Source organism: Trichomycterus rosablanca, chromosome 5, assembly GCF_030014385.1.
Source record: "Trichomycterus rosablanca isolate fTriRos1 chromosome 5, fTriRos1.hap1, whole genome shotgun sequence".
NCBI lineage: Eukaryota > Metazoa > Chordata > Actinopteri > Siluriformes > Trichomycteridae > Trichomycterus > Trichomycterus rosablanca.
The window spans coordinates 51,089,625-51,104,131 of NC_085992.1; the positions used below are offsets into that span (position 1 = coordinate 51,089,625).

Below are 14,507 nucleotides of genomic sequence, written 5' to 3' on the forward strand. Positions count from 1 at the left end.
GTGTATTCGAGCGTCTTTAGAGTGTGCTGAGTTTATAAAGAAAGAAAGAAACCGCACATAGACAAACGTAGCACAGAGACGATCACGTGTGTAGAGAAGCAAAACAAAAGGACAAAATGCACTTAATATACACCGATCAGCCATAACATTAGAACCACCTCCTTGTTTCTACACTCACTGTCCATTTTATCAGCTCCACTTACCATATAGAAGCACTTTGTAGTTCTACAATTACTGACTGTAGTCCATCTGTTTCTCTACATGCTTTGTTACCCCCCTTTCACTCTGTTCTTCAATGGTCAGGACCCCTACAGGACCACCACAGAGCAGGTATTATTTAGGTGGTGGATCATTCTCAGCACTGCAGTGACACTGACATGGTGGTGGTGTGTTAGTGTGTGTTGTGCTGGTATGAGTGGATCAACACCTCACTGTCACTGCTGGACTGAGAATAGTCCACCAACCGAAAGTATCCAGCCGACAGCGCCCCGTGGGCAGCGTCCTGTGACCACTGATGAAGGTCTAGAAGATGACCGACTCAAACAGCAGCAATAGATGAGCGATCGTCTCTGACTTTACATCTACAAGGTGGACCGACTAGGTAGGAGTGTCTAATAGAGTGGACAGTGAGTGGACACGGTGTTTAAAAACTCCAGCAGCGCTGCTGTGTCTGATCCACTCATACCAGCACAACACACACTAACACTGAAAATCGTCCACCACCTAAATAATACCTGCTCTGTGGGGGTCCTGACCATTGAAGAACAGGGTGAAATGTGGTAACAAAGCATGTAGAGAAACAGATGGACTACAGTCAGTAATTGTAGAACTACAAAGTGCTTCTATATGGTAAGTGGAGCTGATAAAATGGACAGTGAGTGTAGAAACAAGGAGGTGGTTTTAATGTTATGGCTGATCATGCATGGTGAGAGATGCAGTTTATGTACGATTTTACAGTGGATTTTAAGATGATCGTACGTCTCTTAAGCTCTCGCGGGCCACATAAAGCGACGTGGCGGGACGGATTTGGCTCCTTTCACAGTGTGTTAGGTTATTTTCAATATTTCAATTTTTATTCTGTATGTGTGTGTGTTGGATGTTGCAGGATTGGTACGTTACTCTGGTCAAATCTCAGTGCTGTTCAAGAGGCGATGGCGCTCTATACGAGACGACAGACCTTCTAACCAAGCTACCCCAGTCTGACCTGAGTGAGATCATGTCCTGCAAGGTATTCCAATGTTTACTTTATTTTTTACTATATTTTTTTATTAAAAAAAAGAAAATAATGAAATGTATTATGGTGTATGGTGCAGCACACGTACTGTACTGAAATGTGATGTGTGTTTATGTACAGTACAGTACTACTGTGTATTGTTGTTTATTATTGTTTATTACAGTAATGTCTATTCTATCATTTAAGATTTAAGGGAAAATATACGTGTATTTATAACAAAAAAGAGCATTTAAGACATTAGAGAGGTTAGGGGTAAGGGGGGGATTTATTAGATTTATTATGTTTACATTATTTCTTATGGGAAAAATAGGTTTAACTAACGAACATTTTGACTTAAGAACAGCCCTCTAAGTCAAGGGTCCGCTGTACTCTCTTTATTCTGCTGTTTTCCTTCCTCAGGAGTTTAACTCGAGCCTGCTGGCTTCGTGTCTGAGTGTTGGGCTGCAGAGGCTGTGCAGAGATCAGGGGTCTGTTCTGTTCGAGACCTCGCTCCATGTGCTGTTCGAGCATCTGGCCAGCGTGACGGCGCTCGTACCCGCTCCTCATCAGCCTCTCATCGTGTCCTTCCAGCCGTGCGTGGACTCGTCGTACTGGAGCGCACTCGGCAGTGTATTCGGTGAGATTTAACCACCCATGTGACCCGAGTACAAAATATCAGAGCGGTAGAGAGAACAGAGTGGGCGACACTCCCATAGGGAACCGCTGTAACGGGGGCGGGACATTCCCATAGAGCCCCATTCATTTCCACTACTTATCAAGCATTTTCAGCTGTTTGTTGCTTTGTTTTTAAAAAATAATGAATTTAATGTCATTAATATACTTAATACTGTTATTGTTTAGCATTTGCTCAGCACTAAATGTTACATGTTTATCTTAATTAATAGGTATAACTGAATTTAGCTTAGTCAGTTAAGCTTAATTAATGACACTAGAGTCTTTTCACCTAAAATGAGTTGATTAATCAAGAGTCTTGTTACAGAAATGATCATAAAACATTAGAGCCACAATAAATCCTGCTACTTTTACTTTCATACTTAAGTACATTTGAAGGTAAATACTTTAGTACTTTTACTCAAGTGGAGGTAAAGAGTATTTTTACTTTTACTACTACTTTTACTGGTTTGTGTACCTTGTCCACCACTTACATTAGACAAAATGAACTAGTGCATATTCATAATGAATTCATTCATGTATTACATGTAGGAATGAATGATTAATCACTCATGAAATAAGAGATAAATGAAGCTATTTCCTGTACCTGCACTATAATGTTAAAGGTACGGGAGTGTGTTTATCAATCTGTTCATTCAGTGCAGGTAAACCTTATGAATCCAGCCACATGACTTAGTATTTAGCCAAAATTATTATTATTATGAATCCTCGGGAAAGTGAAGGAAGATTATAGTTTATGCAAAAAACAAAACAAAAAAGCTCTTTAATCTCTGTACTGTATATCGTCTCTACTACTTAATGATATGGCATTATGTAATGTGTGCTAATATAATGTACTGTGTGTTAACAAGTCATTATAAACATCGATCTTCCACTTTATATACCAGATTGACATTAAAGCAGATGCAGTAAATGTAAACGCAGGTGAAAATACCCCGAAATTGTACAAATGTTTATTATTTAGCGTTTAATATTTCAGTCACTGCTGCCGGTCCCATATGAGAACATGACGGCGCCGGGTTTGTTTGGAACTATTGGAGGGTTACATGAACCACGCGACCAACTCTCTCTATCTACGGCTCTGCAAAATATGAAAGCTTGGTTGCATGTGTGTGAAGCTCAGAACTGTTTATTTACATGAATGTGATCGTGGGTTGTAGGTGAGCCAGGATTCTGTCGGAGCGTGATGAGCGTGTGCGGAGCCCTGAGTCAGTACCTGCTGGCGCTGCCCAAACTGCCCTCGACTTTACACATCCCACCCGACACGGAGCAGCTCATCACCACCTTCAGCACTCTGGCCATAGAGGTACACACGCGCCCCACTATGCAATTTTACTGTCAGTTTCTTATTTTACTTTTAGGTCCCCTAATAAAGTTTTGGCTCTTTGGGTCTGTCCTAAATAAGGATGCATCGATACCATTTTTTCCCAACCGAGTACGAGTACATGTATTTTTGTACTTGCCGATACCGATACCTATTTAGAATACCGTTTATCTTTTAAACAAAAACACACGTGAGAAGTGACGAGAAGTTTAATGACACCACGTCCAAAAATTCACATCAACAAGCAGCGAGTGATCAAAGTGTTCGTGCGCTGACGTGATGAAATCAAGGAGGAAAAATAAATGAATCTGAGTGGATTTGGCAACACGAGCAGCACGGATCGTTCTGTAGTGAGTTGGATGTTCTGTAGAGAACGATCGGGTCAGAAATACTGTAAAACGTGTGTGTGTGTGTGCTGATGTATTCTGATATAAACTATATTATCCCCCGGTCCCACCTGTTTACGCTCCTCTCCTGCGTTTCCCCTCACACCGTATCCTGCGTTCTCATTGGCTGTTCGACATGTCACTCGTTCCCAGTCGCACATCTCAGATCGGATATCTGACGTGCTAGAAAACTCGAGCGCTCGGCGAGCCGGTCGGATCGAGTCGTTGGATAGTTCACACTTAGCGATCGAGAGCCGAGTTTCGATCGCCGAGCGAACGCCGAGTCGCTCCCGAGCCGGCAAATCTAGCGCCGACCGGTCGCCGAGCGAAAATCAGGGCAGAAGTCGTGTAGTGTGAACCGGGCATAACGCAGCGACGTGCACTAGGCTCACGGTATCGGATGTTTAGTATCGGAGCCTCGTTTGCGAGTACGAGTACGAGTTAATGAGCGCGGTATCGGGAAAATACCCGACACCAGTATCGGTACTCGTGCATCTCTAGTCCTAAAACCTAGCCAGCTAACGTCTCCCTCCGTGTACCGAAAACGTTTAAACTGCTCCTGACGCCCCAATTTAGAAATAAACGACACTCGTGCACCTTTATACAGATTAAACATCAGCGAGAATTTATTTACATTTGGAAAGAATGTGAGGAAAGTCGTGCCGCACTGAATGCTGGGATTGCCCTCAGCGCTGAGGAGGCGTCGCACGCTCCCTCGTCATTCAGTCGGATCGTCACTCGGAATTAAGGCGCCTCAGTAGGAGCATTTTGAGGGAGCTAAGGATTTAGACGCGCCCTCTTCCCAAAAGCTCGTTTCTCTCTGTTTAATCTTCACCCTCTTTCCCGGTCTGCCTCCGAGCAGCTGGTGGCGTGGCGTCTGCTGCAGGACCGCTTACCTCTCAGCCTGGACGTACAGACGAGTTTGTCCTGCCTGTGTCTGGCTCTGCAGCAGCCGGCCGTCTGGACGCTCTTCGCCTCTCGGACCTACTTCACTCACACGTGCTCCGTTATCCACTGTGTCCAGCTGCTCATCTACGCCAGTGCGTGCTGGTTCTGTCATTTTTATCAATATTTTAAGAGTGAACGCATGAAACTGAGGAAACTGGGTTTTTATTTGCTCCGTCGCAGTCGCCGTCGGTCCCGGTGACCAGTTGGTGAAGCCGGAGAGGAAGACGCTGCACGGGGGTCAAGACTCGGAGGAGGATACCGTAGACTCAGCACCTACCAGTATGTTTCACACACACACACACACACACACGGTGTTAATATGTTGCTGATACATTGATTGAATGCATTGATTTATCCTGGTCAGGGTCACGGCAGGTCCTGTTCCGATAGGAAACTATAAACGTAGGGCAGAGATACCCTGAACAGGGTATCCACCCTCCAAACAGACCCAACCATGTCTGTGTAGATGCCCGGGCGGTTAATAGCACCCCTGGGATACAAACCTACATGTTTACTTAGGACGCATTGACCTGATTTGCTGTCCTTAAAGCTCCTCCAATGAGACGAACTGTTTGATACGAAGCGGTCAAAGTTCTTTTGATGATGATCTGACAGCGGGAAGGTCCTGGGTTGGAATCTTGCATGTTCGCATGTTCTCCAAGTGTCTTCTGGCTTACTTTTGGGAGCTCTGGTTACCTCCCACAGTCCGAAGACATGCAGTCAGGTTAATTGTAGCTGCTAATATTGCCCTAAGTGTGTGTGTGTGTGTTTGCCCTGTGATGGACTGGCGACCTTTTTGGGGTGTTTCCTACCTTTCACCCAACGAATCGGACCCACCGTGACCCTGAATAGGACACAGCGCTGGTAAAACAGAGCATGAATGACTGATGCGTTTGCTTGTGTGTCTCAGACCTGTGCGAGCAGCAGTGTTGCGACATCATGGCCGAACTCGTGGAAGCCCTGCGGAGCGTCCTAGCTCTCGGCCACCACAAAAACGGCAACATCCCGGCGTTCCTCACCCCCACGCTGCGTAACGTCATCATCAGCCTAGCCAGGCTGCCCCTCGTCAACAGCTACACGCGGGTCCCGCCGCTGGTGAGTGCCTGTGTGTTTTACTTAGAAATAGAGAGAATGCAGGGCTGTAGAGTTACGGCTGAGCTTGAGGTAACCAGTAACATCAAGAACAAATCGAATGGGACCCACAGGCAGAGAATAAACTCCACGAGACACAACCAAACAACAGTAAGCCAAGGATGCCCCACAGAAGCTGGTCATAGGCCATTGCTGCTGGCTCATACTGTTGACATCTACAGAAGTGTGTCCGTCCTGTAGCTTTTTATAGACTTTACATATTTACTATTAACACATCCTGGCTGAATGCACTAAATATAATAAAGAAAGACAAATACTATATAAACCTGGAACAATTAGAGTCTCTCACTCCAGATAAAACAAACAAAAATCTGCATCATTCGTTCTGTTCCACATTAAACACCTCGTTTTGCAGCACCACCCTGAATTTTTGGATAATCCTCATAAACTAAATGCATTTAAAAGGGTCATAATAATTAATAACTACTAATTTTGCTGATGTGTGGTCTTTAGCTGATTATAAAATACAGCGGTACCTTGAAACTCGACATCAGTTGGTTGAGTTTCAAGGTATTTTTCCCCATAAGGATGTTTGGGGAACCTGTTAATGCGTCCATGGTCCCGTGCAGCTGCAGATATTTTAGTCTCATGTAAAATAATGAGGTTGAAAATAACACAAATATAATATAAACACACTGAAATGCAATTACAAACAGTTACACATCAATAACAATACAATAAAAGCTGCACTTTAGTTTTACTTCTTTATTGTTTCCTGACGCTTCTTAATGCTGGAGATTAGAGATGGACCGATCAGCGTTTTTGAGGCCGATTTCGATCGCCGATCTCCTTTCAACGCGATCACCGATAGCCGATACCGATCGGGGGCGGGGCTATATGCCACGCAGGGCAACATGCTATTTTTAGCGCAAGCAAGACATGAAACATGGTCTAAACTGGTTTTTGGCCTTTTTTTACGAACATATGTGAAACAGCATAATATCTTTAACAAAATTAGCAGTAAATAAACAAAGTAAATTAAACAAATACAGCCAGTACTGCAATGATTATTTTAAGAGCATTAATTAATTTAAAACGAAAAAAGTTAATTAAATAAATGCAGTCAAAACTGCAGTCATTAAACTCAAACTCTGGGTTATTTTAAAACGAAAAATGTTGATCTTAAATTGTTTTAAAACGAACTCAAATTGTTTTTAAACAGTAAATTAAACAGTCAATACTTCAATAATTAAACGTTGCCTTTAATAAAACGAAAAAAACAGCAAATCAAACAAATAAATTAAAACCATTAATTATTTTAAAAACAGTCAATTACATTAAACTTAGACCCTGGGTTATTTTAACGAAAAACTACAACCAATAAATGTAGATATTGAATTATTAAAAAAAACAGCAAATTAAACAAATGTTTTTGGCATAGCGTCACTGAAAGTCTTAAATTGATTTTACATAAAACATAAAAGCAGCTATATAAAATATGAAACGTTAGAACTAAACAACTGGGTCTGTTATAAAGGGGGAAAAGTCCCGTCTGCCCAATGGACTTACTGCTTCTTAAAGTTAAACTTTAAGGGCATATTTCTTTTTACAAAGAGTAACACCCCTGATGTCATTGTCACTGCAGTGCTGAGTACGCACGCTGAGACGCTAGCCTAGTTGTTTGTTTGTAGCCTTTAGCTAAATAACTTTTTATATACGTATGTTTTAAACATATAATTTATACGTTAATCTTCCGTGTGTTGTTGATTTAGTTCTATTTTGTTTATCGTAAAAAAGCGCTTGTGTTTACTAACGTAAATTCGTGCTGTGTTGGAAACTAGGAAACTTCTGCTACCGGCATCCGAACGAAGCCGGTTTTGTTTGTTTTTGTACTTCAGCGCATAAACATCATAATTATCCAGAATTAAAACCGTTTTCGGTCCGCACGAAGCGCGTTTGTGTTTGGTTGTGTTCTGTATTTCAGCTCTTAAAACACCTCTGTTTTGTGGGGAGTTATAACCGTTTCTGTTCGTAGGAAGCGCGTTTATTTGTTTTGTACACCAGCGCATAACACCGTTCTCCTTTAGAATTACAGCCGCTTTTGTCCGAACGAAGCGCATTTGTGTTGCTTTGGTTGGTGGTTTTTGTATTCCAGCTCATCATCGCCTGTTTCATCCGGAATTAAAGCCGTTCTTCTGTGACTACCAGCAGAAGCGCCGGTGAATCCAACATAAACATCATCTCCAACTTATCTTGTAAAGCTAAGTATATTACTTTGTTACTATGGCCCCAGCAGGAGCTTTGTATCCATGTTCCGAGTGTAATATGTTCAGTTATTCCTTCTCCGTGTTTAGTGATAACTTTACATGTGATAAGTGTAGATTAGTGGTTAGTCTAACGGAGAAGATCTCAGTGTTAGAAGGGCGCATTCGGGCGTTAGAACAGACTACTACTAGTGAGGGCTTAGATTCAGCTGTAGCAGCCCCGAATGCCAGCAGTTCAGGTACAGAACCCCAGACTCCGGCATTAGAGCCCTCACAGCGGGGCGACTGGGTGACGTCTCGGCGACATAGTCGTAGGGAAAAGCACCGACCATCTCAGTTGCACGTGTCCAACAGGTTTTCCCCACTCAGTGAGCCACCCGCTGAGAAGCCTGTTAATGTAAGTGCTCTGGTTATAGGAGATTCTCAGCTCCGACACGTGCGTATTGCAACCCCCATAGAGACACCAGCAACCATAGTCACTTGTATTCCGGGGGCCAGGGCGCCTGACATCAGAGCAAACCTGAAAGTGCTGGCTAATGCTAATCGTAGATTTTCGAAGATTGTTATCCACGTCGGCACTAATGATGTTCGTTTACGGCAGTCTGAGGTTACTAAGAGTAATGTTAAAGAGGTGTGTGAGTTAGCTAGGTCGATGTCTGAGGCAGTAGTGTGCTCTGGCCCCTTACCGATTCGACCCAGTGGCGAAACCTACAGCAGGTTGTTGTCGCTGAACCGCTGGATGTCTAAATGGTGCTCAGAAAACTGCATCGATTTTGTAGATAACTGGTCCACCTTTGAGGGAAGGCCTGGTCTTTTGAAGCGGGATGGTGTCCACCCCACGTGGGAGGGTGCTGCTCGCATTTCTTGCAGCATAGGTGACAGGCTTTACCACCGCGTTAGTGTAGCGGCAGATAGTGTTAAATGACTATCCAGAGCCAAGACCAGGCAGCAGACTAACAGGCCTAACCGACTGTCTGCGAGTCGCCATCGGACGTCACCCGGAATCCTTAGGTCACAAACCATTGAGACTGTGTCTGTTTACCGTGGCAGGTGTAAGCCAAAACAAAATCAAAAAGTATGTCATAATAACTTAATTAAAATTAATCTAAATGAGCATCATGAAAACCCTAGTAAAGTTAAACTAAAGTTAGGACTTCTAAACATCAGGTCACTTGCATGCAAAACAGTAATTGTAAATGAAATAATTACAGATAATTGTCTTAGTGCCCTGTGTTTAACCGAGACCTGGGCTAGACCTGATGAGTATCTAGGTTTAAATGAAGCATCTCCTCCGGGTTACAGTTATGAACATAAGCCACGTCTTAGCGGTCGTGGTGGAGGAATAGCCGCAATTTATGATAAAGACATAGGTCTTACTGTAAAATCAACTCCCATAACAAACTCGTTTGAAGTTCTTATCTCTGACATAACCAATAAATGTTCATCTGATAAAAATAGTATGTTTAAACTGGTTACTGTTTATCGACCCCCTGGTCCTTACTCAGAATTTCTTAACGAATTTGCCGATTTTCTTTCTAAATTAGTCTTATCAACTAAGAAAGCTCTAATTGTTGGTGACTTTAATATTCATTATGAGGATAAGTGTAATCCACTCAAAATTGCGTTTGATTCTATTTTAGAATCCTTAGACATCACCCAAAATGTAACAGGACCCACTCACTGCTGTAAACATACCTTAGATTTAATACTTACTTATGGTATAAACATAGACAACCTGGAAATTATACCACAGAATGACTTAATCTCTGATCACTCCCTACTAATATATGAAGTGTCCCTGTCCAATAATATACAGCAACCAAATCGTTTTAAATGTAAGCGCACTATTACATCTGCAACTGCAGCAGCGTTCATAAACTGCCTACCAGAATTACCAAATATATCAGCATCAGAACCTAAAGAACTAGATCAGGCAACTCAAAACCTAGAGACCGTACTGCGCACAACCTTAGATAACGTAGCCCCACTCAAAACTAAACTGATTAGGGAGAAAAAACTTGCTCCATGGTACAATGACCACACATGCGCACTTAAACAAGCAGCACGGAAATTAGAACGCAAGTGGCTCACACTACACTGGAGGTGTATAAGATTGCTTGGAAAGATGCTCTAACTGAGTATAAACATGCACTTATAAAAGCTAAATCTTTATATTATTCATCCCTAATAGAGAAAAATAAAAACAATCCTAGATTCCTTTTTGAGACAGTGTCCAAATTAACTAAAAACGTCAATGAAACTGAATCTAATATACCGCCTGACTGTACCAGTGATGATTTTTTAAAATTCTTTAATGACAAGATAGAAAAAATACGACTTCAGAGTCAGAGTGTGTCACTTGCCAATGTTAAGTATAAACTCACTCCGAGCAGCATTGGTGATAATAGTAACGAGTTAATCCAACTAAATTCCTTTAATCCAATCTCCCAAAATGAACTAACTGTGTTGATTAAATCATCGAAGTCATCATCGTGTATACTCGATCCTGTTCCAACTCGTTTACTTAAAGATTTACTCCCAGCTATTGTAGAGCCCCTGCTTACATTAATCAATGCATCCCTTAGCCTTGGATATGTACCTAAATTGTTTAAAAGTGCTGTTATTAAACCCCTGATTAAAAAACCTAATCTTGATCCACATGTTTTATCTAATTATAGGCCAATTTCAAACCTTCCTTTTGTCTCAAAGATATTAGAAAAAGTCGTTTCCAAACAGCTATGTTCTTATTTGAATGAAAATTGTATTCATGAAAAATTTCAATCAGGATTTAGACCCAATCATAGTACCGAAACCGCATTAATTAGAGTAGTTAACGAGTTGTTAATGTCTTCTGATAATGGATGTGTCTCTTTTCTTGTTCTATTAGATCTTAGTGCAGCGTTTGATACGGTCGATCATAACATTTTACTGGAGAGGCTAGAAAATACAGTAGGTGTTAAAGGACTCGCACTCTCTTGGTTTCAATCATATTTGACTGACCGATCTCAATTCGTTTATGTAAATAATAAATGCTCGGAAACTACAAAAGTAAAGTGTGGTGTTCCACAGGGGTCGGTACTTGGACCGCTATTATTTACACTCTATATGCTTCCACTAGGTGAAATTATTCATAAACATGGCATAAACTTTCACTGCTATGCAGATGACACACAGCTGTATATATCAGCCAAACCAAATGATACTGACACAATCAGTAAGATAGAAGATTGTGTAAACGACATAAAAAACTGGATGTCGTGTAATTTTCTTTTACTTAATTCAGATAAAACTGAGGTTTTACTTGTTGGCTCTAAAGCTGCAAGAGACAAGTTGTCTAACCTGGTGCTAAACTTAAACACGTTCTCTGTTACTCCCAGCCCAGATGTAAAAAACTTAGGTGTCACAATAGATTCAGATCTTTCCTTTGATACACACATTAATAATATTACTAGAGTTGCTTTCTATCATTTGCGTAATATCTCTAAAATAAGAAATATACTATCTGTTAATGACGCCGAAAAACTGATCCATGCGTTTATAACTTCTCGGTTAGATTATTGTAATGCTCTTCTAACTGGATGCTCTGGTAGATCCTTAAACAAACTCCAGTTAGTTCAAAATGCAGCAGCTCGAGTGCTAACTAGAACTAAAAAATTTGATCATATCACTCCTGTTCTATCATCTCTACACTGGCTGCCAGTTAAATTTCGCATTGATTACAAAATACTTTTACTAACCTATAAAGCGCTACATGGTCTGGCTCCACAGTATCTGAGTGAGCTTATTAATTACTACAACCCAGCACGTCCACTTCGTTCACAAGATGCAGGGTTACTTATAGTTCCTAAAATTAAAAAGACCAAAGCTGGTGGAAGAGCATTTTCTTACAAAGCTCCACAACTTTGGAATAATCTTCCTGCCTCTGTTCGGTATTCGGACACAGTCTCAATGTTTAAGTCTAGACTGAAAACATATTTATTTTCTCAGGCTTTTGATTAATATAGACAAAGGCGCAGAGCTTGGGGGTTCTTGGTCATAGAAACTTGTGGTGATCAGGGATGTCGGGTTGCTGTCGTTCTGCCTCTCTTGTCCGATCACTCAGGTTTGATGACGGTGGGGAGATGGGCGCTGATGTCCTGTGAAAGCCTTCATGACCTTGTTACCTGCTCGCTCTCCCTTTTAGTTATGCTGTAATAATTAGGGCTGCCGGAGTCTAAAACTCTCTGTAAAACTGTTTGTCAACTAGCATTGTACATTATTAACTACATTCTCTGTTGTTTTACCCCGAGGGCATTCTGATGGAAACCTGTTTACCCGCCGAGGTTAAGGATTGAAGTCGAGACTGCCGGGACAACGATGCTGCTCCTGTCAGATGTGACGGGTCTGGAGTAATTGCAACGACAAGAAATCACTACAGACTTTATTGAAGACTAGAGCGAATAACAACTCTATTATTATTTATTTATCTATTTATTACCAGTTATAACTTTTAGATCATTTAATTCTGTGTTTGTATGATTTGTGTAAATCGTGTATTTATTTAAAGTATCCTCCAGGCCACCCATGAAGGATGGGCCCTGTTGAGTCTGGTTCCTCTCAAGGTTTCTTCCTGTAATTTTCAGGGAGTTTTTCCTTGCCACAGTCGCCCTCGGCTTGCTCAACAGGGGTTTTTGTATCTGTTGGTCCTGGATTTTGTAAAGTTGCTTTGAGACAATGTATATTGTAAAAAGCGCTATATAAATAAAGTTGACTTGACTTGACTTGACTTAACAGCTCAGCTTTTTGGGATGACAGTCTGTTCCTCTTTTCAGTCAGTATATTTGAAGCAAAGCTAAACAATCTTTCACTATCCACACTTGTGCACGGTGCAGATAGGTAGGCTCGAGCGGCTTCGGCAAGAGCTGGAAAGCGGGTCTTGTTGCTTTTCCAATACGCTAGTGCCTGCGCGCTCAGTGGGATGGTAGCCTCTGAAAGATAGCAATGCACTTGGGATGCGATCGGACTGTTGCACTCCTGAACCTCCATGCTTTCCTCCAGTATTTCACTGTACATTGTAGACAAGGAATCTATTTGTGATTTTTCTGTTGGCTTGTCTGTGTTCATCTGACTTGGTCCTGGCATTTCTTCACCAGAACACGGCTCCCTTTTTGTTTGCGCACTCAACACATCCATCTTGTGTTTTGAATTCACCGGAGAAATAACGGTCCTTGTATCTGGCATTTAAAAAGAAAACATACGGTAAACCTGGCTAATAAAATAAATAATATCAACTCTTCTCTGTATATGTTCAGGCATAAAAGGGCAGAATTTAGTTCAAAATGCTATTTAAACAGCTATTTCCCCATCTCACCTCGGGTCAAGGAGTGTAGCCACACTATAAAGATTCTCTGCCTCTATGGTGCTGAATCGCTGCTCGGTTGCTTCCAAAAGGGTAGTTTTTGATGTTTTGACACCATGATCCTTTTCAGAAGTTTTCTGGAGAAAACGTTTTAAGGCTCTGATGGAGGGTATCACGTCAGCAGCGGTAGCAGTGGAAGCGCTGATTTCTTTAGTTAGCTCTTCGAATGGGGAGAGCAACGACACCATGTTTTCAATTAGCCCCCACTGATTTGCAGTGAAGGCGGCCGGCAGATCGTATTCGACTCCGTAAGCACCCAACACTTGTTTTTGTTCCAGTAGGCTCTGTAACATGTAATAGGTGCTGTTCCATCTTGTCGGAACATCCTGTTGAAGCCTCTTTACAGGTTGGCTCAGCTGAGTTTGGATACTCTGAAGGCGTGAATAAGCCAGAGGTGAGTGTCTGAAGTGGCCAACAATCCGTCTTCCACTTGCCACAATATCACTGATGCTGCGTTGTGACAAAACCCCTTCATTCACTACTAGCTGTATTGAATGCGCCATGCACGGCAAACTTGGTAATTCAGCATCTTGCAGTGCTTTTGTGATGTTTCGTGCATTGTCTCTTAAGATGACATGTATTTTACTTTTTGGAATTGACCACAGCTGAAACATGCTGTCGAACTCTGCCATCAGAGCACTAGCTGTGTGAGAGCCTGTAAACTCTCGTGCATGCAGAACGGCGCTTTGTAGATCAAAGTCTTGATCAATCCACTGAGCTGTTAAGCTTAACATGGAGGTGGGACTGACGTCGGAACTCCATATATCACTTGTAAAGCTCAGTGATGTTATGTTATTTTTTAGAAGTTGGTCTATGTGGGTGTAAACCGCTTGATACAGCTCGGGAAGAGCGACTTCTGAGAAGTATTTTCTATTAGGGATGGAATAGCGTGGATCCAAGTGGGATATTAAGCAGCAGAATCCCACGTCTTCTACAACCGAGAAGGGCTGGTTATCTAGCGCTATAAATTCCATCACTTTGGCTGTGATTCCTTTAGCTTTTTGGCTGTTGCCGCTGTACTTTTCGTACCGGTCAAATGTGGTTTGCACGGTTTTCTGGGTTATTTGTTTTGTGCTAGCTTCCCGTGCTAGCTCTGCTGTTTTCTGATACTCACTGTATTCAGCCGCGTGGTGTACTCCCAAATGCCGTATTAGATTAGTCGTGTTAAATCTCTTTGTTTTGGTTCCTC

At 41.9% G+C, this 14,507-nt stretch overlaps 1 protein-coding gene across 6 annotated transcripts in view; it reads left to right on the forward strand.

The window, feature by feature from the left end:
- The window catches only part of htt (huntingtin), a 98,027-nt gene that overhangs the window by 66,606 nt on the left and 16,914 nt on the right, over positions 1–14,507 (forward strand). For all 6 annotated transcript variants that reach the window (XM_062996307.1, XM_062996308.1, XM_062996310.1 and 3 more), the window contains 6 exons: positions 1,106–1,228; positions 1,634–1,850; positions 3,067–3,212; positions 4,479–4,656; positions 4,745–4,843; positions 5,475–5,659. In XM_062996307.1, coding sequence (XP_062852377.1) covers positions 1,106–1,228; positions 1,634–1,850; positions 3,067–3,212; positions 4,479–4,656; positions 4,745–4,843; positions 5,475–5,659 — 948 coding nt within the window. The remainder of the gene's footprint in view (positions 1–1,105; positions 1,229–1,633; positions 1,851–3,066; positions 3,213–4,478; positions 4,657–4,744; positions 4,844–5,474; positions 5,660–14,507) is intronic.